The 24,729-nt window shown below is 33.6% G+C and overlaps 2 protein-coding genes across 9 annotated transcripts in view; one reads left to right on the forward strand and one right to left on the reverse strand.

Annotated features, from left to right (window-relative positions):
* Window positions 1-24,729, forward strand: part of LOC106877599 (putative G protein-coupled receptor CG31760) — a 1,070,704-nt gene that overhangs the window by 329,742 nt on the left and 716,233 nt on the right. The window lies entirely within an intron of this gene.
* On the reverse strand, window positions 96-656 carry LOC149134026 (general transcription factor II-I repeat domain-containing protein 2-like). The gene has a single exon (XM_089358170.1). The coding sequence runs from the start codon at window positions 654-656 to the stop codon at window positions 96-98; it is 561 nt and encodes a 186-aa protein (XP_089214296.1).

Raw genomic sequence — 24,729 nt, forward strand, 5'->3', positions numbered from 1 at the left:
AAAACTATATCGAGGACCTTTCCCAGACTGAGCCACCGCACCTCCGTATGATAAGGCATGTCACCAAACTCTGAATGTATTTCCTGCAGGAAAGACTAAAATCGACGGTGATTTAACCCTTTGGTTCGGATAAAGTTTACGCTTTGCGCTACAGTGCTCATTACCTGTTCCTTTTTTGAGACTTTAACGCACAGCGTTTCCTGGTGTATGACGCAGTGATATGTTGTCAAATCACCAAAGCAGTTCTCTTCTTGCATCTTCAACAGTATACTACACTCTAGTCCACTTTTATCTGATGCTCTATCTGTTGTAAGTTTGTCCCAAGACAGTTTCATGTCGGTTACACTCTGACATATTTTTCCAAAAAGGTTCTTTCCTGTTGTTGTTCCATGCACCGATTTAATGTCTAAAATTTCCTCCATGACGAACAAATTGGAGTCCACTCCACCGCTGAAGATAGCCAGCTGTGTTGTATTAGTAGTCGTGCCAGTAGTCTCACCCACAACAAGAGAGTATGCAACAAAATATTTTCCTTTTTCAATCAACTGTGTTTTCAAATCAGTGGCCATCTCACACGCCCAATCAGCAACCGTATTTCCGCTAATACTCACATCAGCACACAGTTCCTTCTTGTTTGGACACAAAGCGTCGCACATTTTCATCATACATCTCTTCACAAACTCTCCTTCGGTAAATGGCCGGGCTGATTTTGTGATCTCCTCTGCCACAATAAAACTTGCTTTAACAGCAGCTTCACTTTATGATTTTGCTTTGGTTGAAAGAATGTGTGTTGTAATGTGAGATTCCTCTTCAACTCTTCTACCTTTCGTTGCTTCTGCTCAGCTGTGAGGTACTTATGCTTGTCCTGATTTTTTGTCTCGTAGTCGCGTTTGAGATTATACAGCAACATTAGTAACACAACTAAGACACGCGTTTGCCATCAATGTCAGTAATTATGTACTAGGTTTTCAGCATCAACTTTTCTCTCGGTCATTGATATAGATAGCTATTTCTACTGAACGACGTCGCGTAAGAGCGGTAAAGCTGCTGTTGCGGTGCATTATGGGATTAGTAGATTTTGCGTCATCAGTGCTTCTAAACACGCGAATAGAGAATTGAAGGAAGCGTTTCTCAGGATGTTTTGTTGCAGTTACAATTAAGACTGGTGAATGTGTTAACGTTTTTATTTGTACGGATAGAATGTAATAGTTTACAGTGTTGTTGTTTCTAGTCGTGTATTAAATTATTGCTACTTTTCCATGTAATGGACCGCTTTAGCTACTCACTATGTATGTGCAGTTGTAACAGGAAGGTATGGGTGTTGCTGAGGGCAGCAAAGTACTCTATTTGCTGATGCCGCCATTTGGACCAATTTCATGTTGATATCAAAATGGTCCCGCGAGCCAGGAGTTTGACATATCTGCTCCAGAACTTTCAAGCACGGAGTAACCGTTTTTTTTATCTCAAAAACAAACGCGATATTTGTAGCGATGGATGTTATACTTTATGCGAAAGAACCAAATATTTCAATGATAAGGTAGACAGTATCTTTTGTTTACAAAAGGTCCATATTTGGAATCTAATCTGATACTATATACATATGATAGGATAATTTATAATCCAAGGAAATATTTTTATCAAAAGCAACTTATTTCCAGACATTTATGGTTAGTAAGCGAGGATTTGCGAATACTGAGTAAATCTTTATATTCCTGTCTTATTAACTGTGCTTTTTTACAGAAACTGTTTATTTGGAATCACTTAAGTTTATATTACTGGGGGATTCAGACACCACACCTAATGCTTCTAATATTAAAACTCGCAATATAGTTGGTCTGGCAAACCTAACCGTCTATTACTATCCGTACGTAGAGCAGGACGGCGAACTCGCAGAACCGTTAGGACGACGGGGAAAATGCTTAGCAACATTTCGTCCGTCTTTACGTTCTGAGTTCAAAATCCACGAGGTCGCCATTCGTAATTTCAAGGTCGATAAAATAACTACTAGTCGGGCATTAGGGCTGGTGTAACCAACTTATCGCTTCCACAAAAAATTTGCTGACTTTGTGCCCCAGAATGTGTAAGTTTACTTCGAGTTTATGACTCTGACGTGCTGCCATTTATGTTTTAACTTGAAAACAGTTAACAGCTAGTTGATAACGGTGGTTTCATCTGCTAGAAATATCAGCTAAATCTCCATGCAAGTTACTTTTCATTTCAAAGAAAGATCGCAACATTTGGTAATATAGTTCTAGATACTGTGTATGAATAGAAGATGAGATACTCGTATCTGGTCTGCTTGTGATGATAAATCTTATCAAACAGGTCTGAGTTAGAATTTAAACGTCTGTACCTATGAAGCACACTAACAAGTAAAACAAAAATTAGTGCTTAAATATTCTTGGGTGTTTTGTATATTAATTTGAAATAGTGAGCAATGTACGATGTACTCTTTGTTTTACAGAATTTGTACATCTGAAACAGCAATATTTTGTACAGTGAATGGTGTCGGATATTGCAATTTTATACTGTATCAATCGTCTATAATTCACTTTAATGTGTCCATATGTTTGTGAATGTATGTATGTGTGCATGCAATTGTACGTAAATTTGTGCGTGTGTGTGTTCAACGTCAGGTTGCTTAGTTCAATGACAAACATCAGCCAACCTTACTGATTCACAAAGAAAATAAACAGGGACATTAAATACATTAACCTGACGTGTGAGTGCAAAGTAGAAGACCTGTTGATATTATCTTAGAAATATGAAGAAAACAAGCATGCTATATAAAATAGGAGCAACATACTTTTTATTTTCAAAATAAAATTATCCAGTATAAAACACATACGTACGTTTACAGTTAGAGAAAATCGCTGGTAACTACAAACTTATAGCTTAAACTATTTAAAATCACTGCTTTTGTCAAAATTCTTAGTCAACGGTTGAAAAAAACAAAACAGTCCTCCATACTCTACCAACATGTCAAAGACCAGCATGCAGGTACACTAGGTTAACTTGATTTCGCATTCCATCCAAGCACCCGAAGAACCCAACACTCAGAAAAATACAGGAGTACGTCCTCATAAAGGAAACATCCACACTACTAAATAGGAAATATACGTAGAAGGTAGTAATACCCCAATACTCAGAGTGTGTGTGTGTGTGTGTGTGTGTGTGTGTGTGTGTGTGTGTGTGTGTGTGTATGTGTGTGTGTATGTGTGTGTGTGTGTGTGGAGATAAATGGATATGTAAGTAAACAGATAGATAAACAGATAGTTAGGTACATAGGTAATATGAACAGACAAACACATACTTACATACATAAAGAAATGAAGACTGAAACACATGATCATATACACACAAGCACATTTCACACAAACACACAAGGACACATATGGAGACACATACAAATGCACACACAGATACATATAAACACACAAACATGAATACATGAACACATGAATATGCAGAATACATTGTTGTTGTTGGCACTCCGTCGCTTACGACGTCGAGGGTTCCAGTTGATCCGATCAAAGGAACAGCCTGCTCGTGAAATTAACGTGCAAGTAGCTGAGCTCTCCACAGACACGTGTACCCTTAACGTAGTTCTCGGGGATATTCAGCGTGACACAGTGTGACAAGGCTGACCCTTTTAATTACAGGTACAACAGAAACAGGAAGTAAGAGTGAGAGAAAGTACAGCAGGGTTCGGCACCATCCCCTGCCGGAGCCTCGTGGAGCTTTAGGTGCTTTCGCTCAATAAACACTCACAACGCCCGGTCTGTGAATCGAAACCGCGATCCTATGACCGCGAGTCTGCTGCCTTAGCCACTGGGCCATTTCGCCTCCACGCAAAATACATACATACAAACAAACATACACACACACACGCATACATATATATATATGAATATACACACAGACACATATATGCATACACACATACATACATGCATGCAGACATACATAATATGTGTATACACACGCACACTGACGCACACACAAGGGCCCAAACAAACAAAAAAACGCAGCTCTGATAACGGACAGAGTCAATGACCATTGAAAAGTGTGCAAGACTCAACGAAAATTCTAAAAAAAGATAAATAAGTATAAATGAGTTGAAATCGAGCCGGTGAGTGTTAAGACAAAGCCTGGATAAGGCGCTAAAAGAGAATGACTCTCCCCAGACAGAATAAGATATGCTTCAACACACAACTTCACATAAATAATATTGCAAACCAAATACAAAAATGAAATTTTACTATAAATTTTCAATAAAATAAATACAATGAATTATATTTATTTCTCCCAGGGAAATTGAAACAAATGAATCTGAATTGAGATCAATAAATTTTTCAGATAAAGTTTAGATTTTCTTGGAAAGATATGAGGCATGAACAGTAGGAAATTTTCATACTTCACTGTTAAAGATTAAAATTGTTCCATTTGCTTTGGTGCTGACATTAAATAGTGCTGAAGTAGTAGAGATTACCACAAAGAATTACACAGTTTCTACTTCACAACTACACTTCCGTACTTCCCTTCAAGTGCCAGCAATAAATGTTTCTTCCTCTTCACTTTTAGATAAGGAATGTAAACAGAGGTATTGGACTGTACCCTTTTACACCAAAATAGTTGAGCATTTTTGTCACTGGAGTTTTTGATAATGAAACTGTTCGATCAGAGTTGATCTAGGTCCAATAAAAAATATATGAATATTTCGAGTTAATGACGTAACGCCAATAACACCTTGGATATGAAACCAAATTAAAAGGAAATTATATTAATTAGATACTGTGTTCTTGAAAAAGTCTTGATGGTCACAGCTGGAACGATTTTGATTACAAAATCCGTTGGCTCAAAGTTGATTTGACCTTAAAAATCATTTAAATTTATAGATGCTTACTCAAATATTCGGTTACATCAAATATATTAAATTGAACTCAGTATTATACTAGATTCAAGCCTTTGAATCCGCAAGGGCGCTTTACAAGATAGGTTTTTGTTTGTAGTGAGTAGTCTTATGGTTATGTGTTCACGGTTCGCTAATTGGCGGAAATATTTTCAGCTGTAATCATAAAACGCATGTAGTCACCCGCTTTGCGTCTTCCAAAGTGTTTGTCGAACGAAATCACAAATACTGAATGTACTGGTGAATTCAAAGAGTTAAGTATTACATTTAAGCAGGTACTGTATTAAATGACAAAAAAAAAAAAAAACTATTGTCATTATTCACAGACTGCCTAAACTAGCGTGCTAGCAGAATCATTAGCGTCCGGATAAAATGTTTAGCGGCATTTCGCCCTCTTTACTTTCTGAGCTCAAATTTCGCCGAGGTCGACTTTGCCTTTCCTCCTTCGATATCGATAAAATAAGTACCATTCGGGTACTGAGATCTACGTAATCGAGTAACCCCCTACCCACAAATTCCAGGTCTTGTGCCTATAATCGAAAGGATCATTCAGAAACTGCTTATATACACATTTTTCTAAATCTATTTGTCCTTAACGATTTCATTGGCAAATACTAAGTGTTCAGTCGATGTCGGAATATCTCGAGATACACAGAACATCTTTTAAATCGATCAGTTACTCTAATATACACAATGAATTAGGAAAAAAACGTATTTAAAATTTTTTTATTTGTATAATATATATTTTTTTATCATATCAATACCAACAGATTTTTTTTTAATTATTTTTTGTGACTTTCTTTACTGAAATCACACACCTAGCATATTCTAATTTCACACTTAACATTATAATGTACGAAATGCATTTTTTCTTTGTATTTTACTGTTTATAAAGCTAGATTTGAAGAGCTGCAACTAGACCAGATGGATATAGATATTCATATATATTTTTTGTATTCTTCTTTTTAAAAGATTTGTGGATCTAGTCGTATATTTTTCATTTTACTTGTCCTTTAGCCATGAATTGCAGTAAAAATATTCTTTCTTTAAAAAAATACAATTGTGTTACATTATAAACTTGCACCTAAAATATTTAGAAGGTAAAGTACATTGGAATTTACTTCTTCATCGTCGTAGACAGACAGAAAAGCAATAAAGAGTATATATTTCCTTTCTAAGTGAATAAGTTTCAAATTTTTCCATCATCACGAGTGGGTTGCTGAAATCTATTAACCAAAAGATGGGGTGTCAGTGATACGAAAAGATTATCAGAAATGAATTACATTGTATTAACACCTGACATAAATCAGAAAATTCATTACTAAGTAGTCCCCAACGTGATTGATCATACTGTAGCTATTTCAGTTTTCACGCCTTTTCCATTTCATACACTTCACATATTATACAAGAATAATCATGGTTTGGGTAAATCCGACTTCGAAGATTCTTTCATATATGACATGCAGTATTTTAGTATATTTGAACAACAGAATGGAACGTAGTTTTACCTTCCTTTTATAATCTCATGGGATTATTGTTCTAACTGAAGGGCGCAGAGAATTGAACCAAAAATGCATTGTCTCTCACTGAGATACCGTCTTTAATATTTCACGCATCTGCATTAATAATTAGGGCTAATTCTTACGAAATAATTTCGATATAATGCTTTCTGATTTCGGCACAGGGCCTACAAATTTGAAGGCAGGGTGTTAGTCGATGCTATCGACTCCATTACGGGGTGGGGTGAAAGTAGATTTCAGCTCGGCAAGATTTGAAACCAGACAGTAAGGAAATGGAAGAAATAGTCCATGGTATTTTCTCCGACGTCTCAGATGTCAAGTCTCAAATAAATATAATACCGACTGTAAATATATGTCATGTGTTTGTGGATTACTGTGCAGTGGTTGTACATATCTTAAAATATACATTAGCAGGAAAATCATGTCCTATCGTCTTTTTTGCATCTTTTCTCTTTTGTGTGGTTAGTATGATCACAAAGCACATCGCTCATAATATTTTTTAGGGCCTCTATGATTTATACGTGGGATATAGTTATCGTCAGAAAAATAACAACATATAAATGCACACAATATATGACGTTAACAAATAAACGTTTTAAAATTTACTCTTAGAATGCATATTCAGGCAATTTTTAGAAAATGTATTATTCACATTTTATATAAAAGTATATACACCTGTTAATAGTTTCACTGCATATAAGTACTGTATATAGTATACGTGTGTATGTATGTCTGCGTGCGTGCGTGTACAACACACACATAATGCATGCTAATACATGCACGCACATACACAAACTCACAGACACACACATATCTATATATAAGATACATTTCGTGAGTGTGCATGTATGCGCGCATGTGGGTATTTACACGTACACACCCCTGTGTTTATGGATGTATGTTATGTTGTGAGAATATATATCCAGGTGCGTTTCTTAACATTAATAATTTTCAAGGTATAGATCGCATGCGAAAATGTATTGCCAATTGGAACAGCTTTGAAAACATGTAGTAGTTCGCGTGCCGTTGAACTAAATTTAAGTCAAGTTACTTTTACATTCTAAACATAAAGAGAAACACAAATAGTATAAACATTTTCGTTTAACGTTTTAAAATTTAAAATACCCCATTCTAGTAGCATACTGTGAAGAATTACTACAAAGATTTTAATCAAAAGATTTTTCAATTGTACTATTCATGACCGCTTTTCAATGTAGCTAACAGTGTAAAAAAATGTATATTAGGATTTCGAATCATGATGGAGGTTATGTTATCTCTCAGTGATTTGTAATTAGATTGAAAAGGAATGTAACTCCATACTGTTTTATCCGTCACACTATAGTTTTTGCAATGCGCCTCCCACTTCCGACCAAAGAATAAGTTCTGTCACAGATATGGGATCACACATGTTTTGTTAGTTTAGCGTTTTAAATAATTACTAGTTTTTTTTATTGGTAGTTATTTATTTCAGTACGGAAAATTTGAAGTCACAACAGTGGCGAGGATTGAGCTCTAAATGTGGAGATACACAAACAGCTTAATTCTTTCTACTATTACAAATTCCAACTGGATAGTGATTTCTTATTAAGGTACACATCCACAAATACGTGGATGGTGGTGAGGATTCTTAATCAAATGAATTCGTGAATTATTCTGATATTTATTTAATCCACATAAATAAGGATGTCAACTGAGAAATTAAATACACAAAGTACACAGCTCGATGTATTCGCCTCTGCTCTCTTGTCTGCAAATATTTTGTTCCACTTACAAGATAAAGAAATACGCAGGAATATACTAATTGCTTATGAAGGAACAGTGTTATCTTTTCGCTACCCCATATTACATATACGCAACACAGATAAATTGACATTGATTCACATCACTTTAAAATAGATATCGGAGAGACAGAGAGAGACAGAGAGAGGCTTCTACTATAATCACTTTTGTTCTTACAAAGATGAACTTTATACGACATGAATTGGAGTTTGGTGAGAGGCAAACAAAATTTTATATGGAACTTGAAAGTTGTATATAAAATTTTGTTTCAGCAACTAAACATTACCATACTTGAACGAAACACTGAATTAGTTAATGTTTAATAGTTTTAAAAAGAAATAAAAATTAATAATGATTTTAGTGTATTCTTTTATGCATATGTTTCGAATTCAATGTTACGGATAATTTAAGGCTGCTTCTTAGCTCGATGTTAATGAATTGAAGCTGTTGTAATTACTATAGTTGAATGTTGACCATCTCTTTTCATAGATTGTCACCGTTCAATTACATTTTCATTTAATTTCTATTCTTTGCTTCACTTACAACCCTATCGACAAATTCGAATATTGATTACATTGTCTACAATAGCAGTAACCGCAACAAGAGCAGCGCCATGAGCGAACAAAAGAGAAAACAATAGCAATATCGTCTATAATATTGTGTTAAAACTTGGCCAACGAATATCTTCAAATTAATGTATTTAATAAATTGGAAACATAGGTTAAGGGTGATGCTTTTAATGTTAACCAATAAAGTGTTTAATTTGCTAGCATCGGAAAGTTTCGAGGATTTTACTACTCAACTGAAAATGTTTCAATTTAATTATCACGTGTTGTTAAAAACGTATCATGATATTGGCTCTTGAAAAATATAAAAACTGGCGTTTGAACTTTACAAATGGAAAGACGTAGACGTTCGTGGTTCTATTCTCAATTAAAGGGAACCCTTACTCTAATTTAATATAAAATGGTGTTTAAACTTTTTAGAGTTGATCATTAGTCATTGATATCATATTTTCAACAGTTTCAGATCAAGAAGAGAGCCTACTTTAACTTAAGTCAAAGAACCGCTTATGATATCGTATGAACCTATGAAAAGGTTTTCACTTCAATGTTGCCATTGAGTCTCCTTGAAACACATTTGTGCTCCATCCATTCTCAGTCGAATCGCTATAAAGGAACCGCCGTCGTATATTCAACTGATATTATAAATCTCTTCAACAGTTTACATTTTCATCTTCTACAATTTACATAAAGTCAGTTTATAAATGTAGTACCTATTATTATTATTATTGTTCAGTAGTTTTATTTTTATAACGTGCTTTCACTTCACTACCGAGCGCAGCTCTGTGCGCCTTGGGTATGTGCTGTGGTTTGCTGTGGTGCTCTTATGGTTACTGTATTGAAAGTGTTTTGCGTAGGATGTGTGCAATTTTCTGTATGTTATATATATTTGTAAGTCCTGGTGTTTTTGTTATGTATTTGTCTGAATATGATAGGAATTGTTTCTGTTTTTAGATTCCACATTCGAGTTACCTCTATTTCCAGGTCTTTGTATTTTGAAAGTTTTTCCATTTCTTTTAGAGAAACGTTGTCATCTGCTGGTATTGATACATCAATTAGAAAGCATTTTTTTCTTCATGATCTTTGACAACTATATCTGGTCTATTTTCCTTATTAATTTCTCTATCTGTGTGTATTGGCATATCCCAGAGTATGGTTGCTTTCTCGTTTTCTGTGACCTTTTCTGGCGTGTGTTTATACCATCATTTTTCTGTTGTTATTCCATAGTGTTGGCATGGCTTCCAGTGTATATAAGTCCCAGCTCTGTCGTGTCTGTGAATATATTCCTTCTTAGCCAGGACTGGGCAGCCAGATATAATATGATTTATTGTTTCTTGTCCATCTCCACATATTCTACAGTTACTTGTTATGTTTCTTTTCATTATATGTTTTTGGTAATTTCTGTTGGGGAGGCTTTGGTCTTATGCAGCAATTAAAAATCCTTCAGTCTCTGCTTTGAGTCCTGAGCTTCTCAACTATTGCTGGGATTTTTCTCTGTCTATTTCTTTTGCATTTAGTTTAGCCCAGTATTTACCATGTAGGGGCTTTTCTTGCCATCGTTTTATCACGGTCCGTTGCTGATCTAGTTTTAGTTTGGATTTCATTTGTTTTATAGCTTTTGTTGTTTCTTCTTCTTTTTCTTCATATTTGTTAGGTAGTATGATTTCTTGTTTGTATTTGTCAGCTTCCTTAAATACTGAAAACAGTGTTTTGTTTTGCTCGTGTTTTGTGGCTATTTGTATTAGTTTTCCTTGCTTCTGGAGTAGGTATTTTTGCAGTCCTATGGTGGTTATTTTATAATAGTTTTCCAGCTGTATAAAACCCCTGCCACCTTCTGTGCGTTGTATATATAGCCTTTCTATGTCAGATTTTGGGTGGTGCATCCTATATCCTGTCATTATTTTTCTTGTTTTCCTGTCTATTTTAGATAGTTCGTTTAGTGTCCAGTTAAGGATGTTGTAGCTGTAGCTTATAACTGGGACAGCTAAAGTGTTGATACCTATTATCTTGTTTTTAGCATTGAGCTCTGTTTTTAGTATTGATCTAACTCGTCTATAGTACTCTTTCTTTATTTTTTCTTTCATTTGTGTGTGTTGTATTCTATCTAGATCATTGACTCCTAAATATTTGTATGGTTGGCTTTCGTCTAGTTCTCTTATTTCATTGGCTTTATCTAGTGTTATATTGCTACTTTTAACTAATTTTCCTCTTTTCAGGGTTGCTTTGACACATTTTTCTAATCCGAATTTCATATCTATTTCCTTGGTAAAGCCATGTACTGTCTGTAGTAGTGTTTCTAGCTCTTTGTCATTTTTTGCGTATAACTTTAGGTCATCCATGTATAAAAGGTGGCTGACTGTTTTCCCGTAGCATTTGTAACCGCATCCAGTTCTATTTAGCAATTCAGTTAAAGGTGTGAGTGCCAGGCAGAACAGGAGTGGAGAGAGCGTGTCTCCCTGGAATATTCCTCTTCTAATGGGGATGGCTTTCGTTTTCACAAGTCCCTCTTTTGTTTGGAGCTGTAGCACTGTCTGCCATTTGTTCATTGAGTGTCTTATGTATTTTATAATAATTGGTGCCACCTTGTTTATGGCTAGTGTTTCCAGGATCCATGTGTGGGGAACACTGTCGAAAGCATTTTGGTAGTCCACCCAGGCCATACTGAGGTCTTTCTTCTTTCTGCGGCTGTGTTCAGTTATGGCTTTATTGATCAATAATTGATCTTTACAGCCGTATGAGCCCTTGCAGCATCCCTTCTGCTCTTCTGGAAACAGGTTGTTATTTTCCAGGTGCTTACTTAATCTCTGCGATATTATTGCAGTAAAGGCTCATTATTATTATTATTATTATTATTATTATTATTATTATTATTATTATTATTATTATTATTATTATGTTGTTGTTGTTGTTTTTTTCTTCTTTCTTCAAATTTTCTTCCATTTCTCGCCGAGTGTTTTCCGTACACCTAGGGCAGAGAAACTCGTTATATGCATTCCCAGTTTACACACGCAAATTCACAGGTAAAATATGTATTAAAAAAAAAATTCATGAATGGATGTTGTTTTCACAGCGACAATGCTCTTCGCAGTACATGAGTCGTTCCAGTTAGCACGATTTTTTGCACTTCCTGTAGGGATGGTAAGCCTGGTATCATTTTCAAATAGGTTTCAGTACCTTTTCTTATCATTCCTAGAGATCCTACAATCACTGGTACGGTAGTCGCCTTGAGGTGCCACATTTTTTCAATTTCTATTAGCAAGTCTTTATATTTACTGATCTTGTCAAATTCTTTCGCCGCTATATTATGATCACAGGGAATACTCATGTCAATTAATAAACATGTTATTATTATAATTATTATTATTATCATTATTATTATTATTATTATTACTATTATTATTATTATTATTATTATTATTATTATTATTATTATTATTATTATTATATTGACGACATCCTACAGTTATCCTTAAGATGGAAATTATTGCCGTTCAACTTCTGGAAAGTTGATCTCCTAAAATAAATATTAAAATGATATAAATTAACTAGTAATACAAATTGATGCATTAATTCCTTTCTTGTTTGCATTCATTTTTTTATTTAATATTTTTTTCATTCCATACCGTGTATCAAAAATCCTGTCATACATCTACTATCTGATTACTTGTATTATTCCGCTACCTTCCATTGACAAGGAATAATGTCAGTGATATGTCAGACATTCATGGATCGTTTTTTGCTTTAAATGACTATCATGTCTCTATTACGATGTAAACATTTTACTTTCAACTACAGGTTCTGAGATCAAATCGAAATAAATTTATAATTGATACAGTTATTTTTGTTTGAATGATATAAAACACAATGTCGCAATGTGTTAATAGAGTGTCCTATTTCATACATCGGAGAACATAGGTTTAACATTGAAATTCGCAAAATAAGGAAGAAAATAATATAAATGTTGTACAGTGTTGTACAGTTTAAGAATTCTTAGCTGTTTGAGAAAATAGTCAATTCTTTTGGACATTTTGCTCGCACTATTCAGTACGTTTTCTTTGTAATTTTTCTGATATACACTTTAGGACACGACTCGACAGTGTGAATAAATATAATTTGGCTTACGGATAAATATTGTTTTTATTTCAAAGACATCACGTCGTGACATATACTGGAAAGTCAATCGTACTTGATTCCGAGCAACAGAAAATCAATACCAAAATTTATTAGATTGCTTCATGCCAATTATTATTTTTCCATTTTTCTGCAAAATGTTATAATCACAATTTACCTATTTCAGTGCACTTCTTTCAGAGAGTGAAACTAACCTGTAGGATTTCACATTTTTTTTTTCTAAAACCCGCTTATAAGACTTCCAAAATAAATGCGACTTAAAATACATTATCAAACTACGGTAGTGCTTCTGTTCTGTAATTAAAAACTCTAAGATATTAGCAAGAACAAAGTACTATATATAAAGTTTACAAATGTATGGATACGTGTATAGAAATTATATAAATAGCAATCTTCTACGTGTATGGAAATTATATAGACATTTTCTATTTCAGTGTCCTGTTAAGCAAACGGAATGATATTAATTGTTGTTCTGAGTAGATTAACTATCTCCTATGAAGATACACTTTTTTTTAATCACCACAAAATAAGATTCGAAGAAAGGGAATTAGTTTTTATAAAATAATTAAAACACACCGACAACACAGTTCGTGAAGTGTAGTCGATTGAATGCAATAACATATTTAGTATATAAGAACGAATTATCGGCATTCAGACATTAGCCATGTGAGTGAGAGTTAGAATTGTAGAAGTCTAACAAAGGAACCTAGTTCGGAAAACAATGCGACGATCTGGGATAAATGAGTGTGCTCTAGAAAAGGGAAGAAATAACCTATGATATCGTACTGCCATCACTACTTCGCTGTGTCTAATCAAATATTATATTTTAATGTAGGTGTCTAAATTTATACATAAAGAATTTCTCATATAAACTAAATTCGGATAATGTTTAATTTAAGATATATGAATTATGTTTTTCTGCCTATGTTCTAAAGTATTGCCACTATTGTTTTTTATTCTATCAATGTGCTGTGCATAAGGAATATAACTACTTTTACGTGCTTATCATGATGCAGAACCAATAAAATACGTATCGTAGAGATAAAGCAAAGAATAACTACACAATATGTAAGTGCCCAACAGGAAATTGATGAGTAGTTTTGTGAAAATTCTCACAAGATATATGTTCAGTGAATTGTATATATTCATTAATTTTAGATATATTTCTCGTTATAGTATAATTCACAGAAGATGGATTATTTTCTGTTACAATTTTAGAATAGACAATACATCAGGGGTATGTTGTGTTTGATGCATTGCACAACATTTATTTTACCGTAATTTATTGAAGTGAAGATCCATGTATTAAAACACGAGTACGAAACATTTTAGGAAATCATTTATTTCACGTTCATCAGTATTGAAATACCAGGATTTTATTTCCTTTATTATTGTAACCTATTACAAGCAAATTTGTCAGATTTTGATGATATATTTACAGATTTTTTCCAGAAGTAAAAGAATAACCGTGTTCAGAATTCTTGATTTCAACTAAACGAAAATATTGATTTCTGACACAGGTCAGAAACTTAAAGCGATGGGAACTTTATAAATTAATTACATTACTTGATTATTTCTTATTTTGGCTATCCCAAGAGTATGAAGTACAAAATAAACTTAAAGATATAAAGAGGATCTTGCAACTTAATATGTAACCCATTGCTGTTTTACAATATTCATATTATTTCTGAAGAAACTTCATGGGGTGGAGATCATAATTTTCATAGTATTTACGTTCGATGACGCAGTTCATTTGCATAACATTACATTTGCTTACTTGCAAACAACCTACAGAAAATGTAGCGATTTTGAACAGATACAGACACAAACACATGCACAAGCATATATATATATATATTAATATATATATATATATATATATATATATATATATATATATATATATATATATATATATATATATATATATATATAACTAATGGGTTTCCGAGAGTTTTTTACAGTTGTTTCGATAGGAATTTTTATTTTGATGAGAGCATAATACAGTTATTCAAGTTATACGATACTCTAAGCACCTCCCCAGCTTGTCAAGCAATCTCAAAACAGATTGATATAACAATTTGTTTAGTAATCCATTGATTCGCAATGTATCTGGAAAATAATTCGTGCACGATTATAAATATGGAACAGTAGTTAGGGAATCTATGTGTCACCATGTTTTTCTGCCCGGCCTTATTTACCTTTAACAAGTATGCTATACTCAACACAGCTCGTATATAAATGCTTTCAGTGAAAGATCAACTATTCTGCTGATATAGAAAATTTCAATTTGTATTCTGTAGCTACCAGACTACTGCTCATGTTTCCTAGTGAAATTGACATGAAATTTGGATTAGGAAAAATGAGCAAGAATAACGTCGTTGGGAGGAAATTTAACAACTCTTACATCATGTTAGACAATAAAACAGAGTTGGGAGTATTAGGGTGACCACAGGCTGACAATTATACTACAGAGTTACTGATGTAAATAGAGTACATCCTAAAATGATCGGTCAAGAGGGGTGTTGGCGGATAATTAGAGACGTATTAGATTAATATTTAACACAGTGTAAAGTTAACAGCCATTAATCCTCTACCTATTCCAACAATAAATTACAGTCAAAATAAATACAAGGGAACATTAAGGGAACTAGGAATACTTAAGAAAGAAATTAAGAAAAATAATGAATGCATTTACAGTACATTCCTACAAATCCTATAGAAAAACATTTGCCGAGAATGTTGAAAAATATAACATTATGCAACTAGATAATTTGATCAAATATCTTCAAAAAAGTCACAAAAGCTATCTAGTAAATGAAAGACAGAGAAGTAATGCCAACATCGATACAACTAAATGTTGTTATCTAATGTAAAGGGAGCAAAAAATATTAATTGTAGGCTAACTGATAACGGGATCAATACGTTCTTGTCGGGTTCCTCTTAAAAGATATGCGCAACAACAGCAGGATATTCTAGAATGCTTAGTTAACCCCTTAGTAAGGAAAAAATCCATCGCTGTCAATATCTGAGAAGATTGAAAAAAGTGGAAATATATAAATACAAATCACTGAGAAGCGCATGTGTCAAAGCAGAGACAAATGAATTCTTTATCGCAGCACATGATCAAAGCGTTCAATCAGAAACTCCCAAGGCGCGAAATAACCGAAGAAATATCTGCTGATTACAAAGAAACAGCATAGTTTCTGGCAACTCAGTCTTAGACAATTAACAATCCACATTGAGATATGGCAGCGCTCAGATTTTCATGCACAGATGTTCTTTAATAAGTGAAAGTCTTCGAAATATAAACATATGACAGATAATTCTTATGCTGTAAATGAAATGAGGAACAAATCTTATAATATATTCCATGAAAAAGATTGAAAATTGTTCGTCGAGAAATACATAGTCAAACACTTATGGCTCATACAAATACATACACACACACACATGCACACGTACACACACACACACGCACACACACACACACACACACACACACAAACACACACACACACATATATATATATAAAATTTAATGATGCATATATTTACAGCGCACACAACCTGCGCCCGTTAACACAGTGGAAACACAAAATAATATGAGAATACTAAAAAAATATTATCGGTTTCTAATAAAGAGAAAACACAATTATTGTATTTTAATGATTCTGAAAGGATGAAAGACAAATTTGATCTCAGTGGAATTTCATCTGAGAACGTAAGGAACTTGAATGTGCATAGCACAGAACTTTGTTGGTCATTTTTACGATTCTGCCAAAACAAACTATCAAATTGCACCCACTGATATTCTGTTGAAGGTCTACCCAATAATATACAATACATATCCTAGACAATTACAGTCACAAAATAATATACACATGATGCAGCAACATAACATATGCGAGATCAATTGTCAACCAATAAAATGGTACATCTCACATATGATATACTCTTCACAACAAAGAGACATTGAAATTCTACCAGAAACAATAAAACAAAACTCACTTAAAAAATAAAATATAACAGTATACAAACACAATTCTTCACCTCAATAAACGAAAATGTTACGCCACCTGAAACACGGCAGTTCACCACAGGCCAATAAAGGAACCTCACTGACACAAATAAGAATTTAATAATCTTCAAATTATAACTTATCATCTTCGTAATGGAAATCACATATTGGATAATATACTTCTGTGTACCCCTAAACAGGTGGGATGGCCACGTTTAGAGTGCTCTCTAATGATCAGTCCGCTCAAACAGGTTTGACCCACGACTGAAATTCAGTAACAATGGTAAACATGCTTCTGGTGGCGAGAAACAAGTTAGAAAAAACTGTTGCAAACATATATATCGGGACAAAAAGGTCACCAAATCATGAGAGCTTATCAAACAATACAAAATATAGAATTATTTACATACCAGAATATCTATTTCAGATAAATGATGACTCAAACTTATCGATTACATTATGTATTCATTTCACTTTATTTCAACTTTCTTCATTTCTTTTAGTTTTATACTTGTGTTTGTTATTGATATTGCAGCAAAATGTGCTGTTTCAAACTTCAATAACGGGAAAAAACAGCTGCTTCCGAAAATTAGGGTGATTTTTATCTCTTTTCTTCTATTGACCTCTCTGGAGCAGCATCAGCATTAGTAGTAGTAGTAGTAGTAGTAGTAGTAGTAGTAGTAGTAGTAGTAGTAGTAGTGTGGTGGTGGTGACGGTGGTTTTGGCGTTGATCGTCGTCGTCGTAATATATTTTCTTGCTCTAGAGACAAGCTTTCAACACAAACAATTTATAAATTCCTTTATGTTCGTCATTGTAGAATTTCAAATACTCCCGGGAGAGATTTACCTTACAATGAGAATATAAATCTTTTTCATAATAATTTCAAATTTACTTACTGATGTATACACATACGCATACACACACGCGCACACATACACACATACACACACACACACGCACACACACACACACACACACACACACACCTATGCACATACACACTCACCCAATCGCAAACACATACATACATATAATATATACACGTATATATGCATAGATGCATGGATATATGTATAAACAGTAAACGTAGTTGTTGATGAAGCATAAATTTAAACTAGTTCTGTATGTATCTAATGTTCATGGGCTAGTTAGTGCCGTATTTGTGCAAAATAACATGTCTTATGGACGTACTGTGTTAAAATACCAAAGGCCGTGCTAGCTACAGCTAGCGAGAACGCCAGATGAATTTTAGCCATTTTGGGACTTATCAATGACGTGTACTCACCGAGTGACATGCTTAGACGAGCATTAATCGCCTCCAAATAAAGAAAACAGAGAATAAAATATTCGCCGATGATGCGAGTAGTCGCCCGACCGAATATAAATACAGTAAACGCAATAGAGATAGCATCAATATTAATTAACTATCTAAGTATCAAGCATGATGTATATACAGCGTTGATAGACTGGTTACTCGGTATTCGTCCGAGATGACATCTCTTATGAACATGTTGAGTTAAAAAGAAAATAAATATCGAAGGGAGACGTTAAACAGCCCAACAACAGCCAGAGGAACACCAGAGGAATTTTGGCTATTTTTTGCCCTAATTAAAGTCACATGACTATCACCAGGAATCTTTGTGTGTTGCTGCCAGTAGCAGCAATATAGTGGTATGTTGTGGTATTCATTCTTTTTCAGGGTTCGGAATTCTTCCAAATATACTATATAATATAACTCAATATTCAGCTCGATAGCAGCGGCCAGTTAAGCATGCACTGCGTTGAACAATAATACTATAGATGGATGGAATCTGTTCATAATTCTCCTAGGGCCGTATTGACAGATAATGTTCATCTTCATTGACAGATGTGTATTCAGTCTTCTTCGCATAAAAAACACAGGCCAGCGTTAACTGCAGCATATACAACCAAAGCTAACAAATCTTGCTTATCACACAGTTAAGGAGCTATGAAAGCAAGAACAGCATTGTCTTAATGCATACATACATACATATACACACACACAAACATACACACACGGAAACACACACACACACACACTTACGCACGCGCTCGCACACACACATAGATATATATATATATATATATATATATATATATATATATATATATATATATATATATATATATATATGCATCTTATGCTTGCTAGTTTGCAAAGACTGAAATTAATTGTAATTTTTTCCACTATACACACAATGATTCAAGTAAATGCTAGTGCGTAGAGTATTACTCCTTTGCATAGTTTACATACGCGTGCGCCACTCCCATACACACACAGAGAAAGAGAGAGATGAAGGAAAGAGAAAGAGAGTTGTGAAACATTGCAGATCCACTTAAAATAATGTTCTGAACCAAATTTAGTTTGTTCTGAATAGATAATTCTTGTTAGAAGTTAGTTATCCACCGTAGCGTTGTGAAGTAAACTGCAACTGCCCCTGTATTTGTTTAGGTATCGCAACTACATTCTCCTAACATCTGCAGATAATATATCTAATGTCCTATTAATCGATAACACTGCCATTAGATGTTAATTAATTACCAGTATTAAACTCTTGAACGGGTGAACGACGAATTTAAACGTATTTAATAAAGATTTTGAATTATTTACTAGCATTGTAATAGATCAGTCCTAATATATAGCATAATTAATGCAGTGAATATTTTGCATAATCGCGAAATTTTCATAATGAAAACATTTGAAAGTATCAGAAAACGATAAAGATTTCACATAAATTAATTATTTGAACTTATTTCAAAAGCACCTTCAAGCATATTCTATGTTTGATTCAGCTTTTATCAATTCTAATTTGCTGTTCGTCATTGCATTAAATCGTCTCAAAAGACCATTGGCCTCTACTAATACTTGTCATTTTAGAAATTTTTAGAATCATTTACAATGAACATTTATATTATCGCATAAAAATTAGATCACTCTTCTGGGCCATTCCTTTTTAGGTTAAAAGAACCAAACTGCTTTTTATATCTGAATCGTTTGTGATGCGAATGGTTTTACACAATGCAACACTTTCACTAGCATCTTTTATTTTATACAAGAAGGTATTGTCAGTTCTTTGAGAAGAGCATTCCGATAAAATCCAACCTTATGAACAGAAAAATTATTATAAATTCCCAATGTAATAATTATAGATAATTAAAATTCATAGTTCAGTGGAAGAATGCTTATCTACCATGCTGACAGCCTGATTTCGTTGCCCAGCCGATGCATTATATGTAGATTTATATGTGATCTGTATTCTGTGTAGTGGTTAACGCGCTTAAAAATTAAAAAAACAAACTTACAACAGGTTCCGCATTCGAATCAAGCAACCGCTGTTGCTTACATTTCATAGGTGTCTCTGTATGGTAAGAAATTTCCTTTCCAACCACATTCTCGGGTTCAGTCCTGCTGCATACCATCCTGAGCGAATGTTTTGTACTATAGAATTGGGCTGACTAAAGACTTGTGAATGGGTTTTGTAGGCGGTTACTGAAGAATCCTGCCATACATCTATGTGTGCGTGTGTGTGTGTGTGTGTGTGTTTGTGCTTATTACGCTTGACAGCCGGTATTGGTTTTACTATGTCCTCCGTAACTTGGTGGTTTGGAATAAGAGACCCATAGAATAAGTGTCAGATTATAGAAATAGGTACTCGACTCGATTCATGTGACCCTTCAAATCAGTGCCACATCATGGCTGCAATTCAATGGCTGAAACAACTAAATCATAAAAGTAAGTTAAAAGGTGCGTGCGTGTACAGGTGTATATACACGTATACCTCTGTGTATGAGTTAGTATACGTATATAACTGCCAAGATGCGTACATTATTATTATTATTATTATTATTATTATTATTATTATTATTATTATTATTATTATTATCATCATCATCATCATCATCATCATCATCATTATTATTATTATTATTATTATTATTATTATTATTATTATTATTATTATTATTATTATTATTTCAAAGTTTTGCCACAAGGGCATGAGTCGATTACATCAACCCCAATGTTCATCTGGTACTTATTTTATCGAACCCGAAAGGATGAAAGGCGGAATTTGAACACAGAATGGGCGAAATACCGCTAAGCATTTAATCTAGGGTGCTAACGATTCTGCCAGTTCGCCGCCTCAGTAACAATAATAGAGGTCCTTGTTGTAACTTGACAAACAGTACAAACTCCGGGTAGAGACAATCAACAACCTCATGATATTGTATACTGTGCATCGTCTATAATAATAATAATAATAATAATAATAATAATAATAATAATAATAATAATAATAATAATAATAATAATAATAATAATAATAATATTTTTCCTATAAGAACATGTACAAATTTACACATAGAAAATGCCATCTACTTTTCTTGAAGCAAATAGTAATTACTGCCCCACATTACGTTTGTTTTCAATTCAATTTTCATCTACAATGTAATTGCTTTCAACAACAACTACCTCTTCCAGTTTTGCTGCGTATATTATATATTATTCCATGCCCCAAAATGCTTCTACTGTACGTTATATTCAACGTATTAGATAATAATTACTTGGCAAGGGAAAATGTATGAAATACGTATTCGGCTTGAGAGTTCAAACAGTCCTGGGTAGTCATTTATGGTTTTTAATGCATGCAATCTTTAAAAGCTATCTAGAAATAAATATGGGATTGATCTTCTCGATAAACACTTCACGATGGTGCACCAGCATGACAACAATCCAAAGATTGAAACCAGAGAAGAATCACATAATTCGAATATATTAACTTTACTTTTAAGTAAAGTTATGTTTATTCTTGCAATCCATGAGGAAGGTTTCCTTGCTTTATATCATTTACATATCTTAACAAAATTCAAAGGAGAGGTTTATAGGTCTATCGGTATGGAATGAGTGTTCAACAGTTTCATAAGATGTCAATATGTGTGCTTGTTGATGTTGGTGTAATAGTTTATTTAGCTTTTCTTGCGGAAGGGATTATTTATGGTGTGATAGAATTAACTGTTATGAAGATTATTAATAGTATTTGCATCATCATAATTTCTTGCCTATTTCTGACTTCACACGCTCTCTATTATATGGGATATATATACATATATTATAAACACACCCACACCCACACCCATATATATATATATATATATATATATATACATATTCCTATTTATATAGATGTATATATATATATATCTTATCGAATTGGTGCAAATGTATATAGAATAATTTATCATTTGAATAAAGTTAAAACATGGTCTGGCTTTCACATTTTTATTATGGTATTTAAAAAAATAAATAAATACTTTTTTACAATGTTGACTGTAAATTTTTTTCTTAAATACCATAATAAAAACACGTGATATTTAGATCAAGTTTTAAGTATATTCAACTGATATATATATATATATATATATATATATATATATATATATATATATATATATGTGTGTGTGTGTGTGTGTATGTATGTATGTATGTATGTATGTATAATATGCATATACATAGTTCAATCTGCCTATATTTTCAGTTATAATGTTTGTTTAAGAAAATTTCCTTAAGTATTCGATTTTACCAACTGATGCTTAATTTAAGAAGCAGAACAAGAAAAACAAATAATGTAAAGACTCCAATAAATGGAGAGTATAGACAGTTAATGGCATAGCTGAAATAGTAAATATGCGTAATGCAAGCAGATGGAAAGAACCATAAATTCGATAAATATAAGTAGAGATTTATTTTATAGTTATGAAAAGACACACAGAATTAATATGAAATAAAATATGTTGGCATATGTATGTATGCTATTTAAAAAAAAAACTATTAGCAATATAGATTGAGAAATATATATATTCTAAACCCTACTGGGTATCATTTTATCCGAGTTAGCCATAAAGCATGTGTGCTTTATATCACTCGTATATTTAAGCTTGAAATTTAAGAATGATTTTCAAATTATCAATAATTTAGCTTAGGGTGAATGGAACCAATAAATATATGGGCGTATGTGTGTGTGTGTGTGTGTGTGTGTGTGTGTGTGTGTGTGTGTGTGTGTGTGTGTGTGTGTGTGTGTGTGTGTGTGTGTGTGTGTGTGTAGCTAGCTAGCTAGTTAGATAGACAGACAAAGAGAAAGACAGACAGACAGATAGACAGATAGATAGATAGACAGACAGGCAAACGAACGGACAGACTGACAGAAAGACATGCAAAAAGACAGATAGATACGCATGCATAAATATACGGCTATATAAACGTACGCGAAAGGTATCTGTATAGACTCCAACCCACGCTGGCTGGAACCAGGTTTGGTTCGCTCGCTGTGGTCAGGTGTTGTTCTTCTATTGTTTGAATTGTTATGTCTCATTTGAAGGAAGCAGTTTCTTTTAATTATGATGTAATGTACTCATTAATCTATTTATAAAATCCGTTGGAAACAGCTGTAATGAAGTGACACTTACTAATCCCAGCATCACATTATTAATTTTTATCCTACAGTATCACACTGCAACCTCGAGGATAGGAGCCAGGATTATTGATAACTCTAACCAACCCGATTATGCTAACAAAATTTTAGACAGATATGTATGCGGTAAAATGAAAGAAGCATTGGAAACCAAAATTTAAAAGAATCGTAATGAATATTATGTTAATAAAACATATCAATATAATAAAACACATTAACATAATATACATATTATGTTAATAAAAAACATCAATAAGAAGAGAACTAAGATCTGTCTCAATCTCTCTGTTACGGCATTTCACAATTATGCAGAAAATTACGACTCACTGTATAATTATGTGATAAGAATGACGAATCGCTTTCTCGAAACAAATAAAGTATAAATCATGACATGCTTTGCCACTAAAAAAGTTAGGTATATAAGATATCATTTTTGTTCGACGCGAGTTTCAATATTTCAATTTGAATCCTTCTCATTCGAAAGACGCCTGCTGTTATTTCTTGTTGTTTGTATTCGTAATTCTGTGCCATGTTCTCCGTTTTGTTTTTGTTTGTTTGTGTTTTCTTTTTTGTCCTTGTTGCTATGCACATTCGCTAACTTTCTTACAAAGGGGTCTAAGGCTCTTTTTTTTTTTTTTTGGTTGGGGGGATTACCAGATCGAACAATCTCAAGTGTAACTGTCGGAAATGGTCGTGATTTTTGGTACTTGACCGAAGAAAGAAAGCCATGAATAACCCGTCTTTTTGCTTGTCTTTCTAATTGTTGTTCCTCTTTTCTGTCTTTGTGTCTTCTATCTGCCCAAACGTTTTAATGCCCTCTATTGGGTTTTTGTCCCATATATATATATATATATATATATATATATATATATATATATATATATATATATATATATATATATATATATATATATATATATACAAACAAGTGAGGTGCAATGGCCCAGTGCTTAGGGTAGCGGACTCGCGGTTTCGATTCCCAGACCGGGCGTTGTTAGTGTTTATTGAGTGAAAACACCTAAAGCTCCACGAGGTTCCGGCAGGGGATGGTGGCGAACCCTGCTGTACCCTTTCACCACAACTTTTTCTCACTCTTACTTCCTGTTTCTGTTGTGCCTGTAATTCAAAGGGTCAGCCTTGTCACTCTGTGTCACGCTGAATATCCCCGAGAACTACTGTGAGAACAATATTTTACACTCAAATATTTCAAAGGACAGCCCCTATGCGCGAGGGTAACCTTACCAGGATAACCCATTTCCAATACATGAACACATAGTACATAAACGTCACACAAAGAGGAAATATTCCGCAATG

This window comes from Octopus bimaculoides, chromosome 9, assembly GCF_046866305.1.
Source record: "Octopus bimaculoides isolate indiv1 chromosome 9, ASM4686630v1, whole genome shotgun sequence".
Taxonomy (NCBI): domain Eukaryota; kingdom Metazoa; phylum Mollusca; class Cephalopoda; order Octopoda; family Octopodidae; genus Octopus; species Octopus bimaculoides.

Coding starts and splice junctions, on each gene's coding strand:
- LOC149134026 (XM_089358170.1), bottom strand. CDS start 656: ATGTGCGACGCTTTGTGTCCAAACAAGAAGGAACTGTGTGCTGATGTG.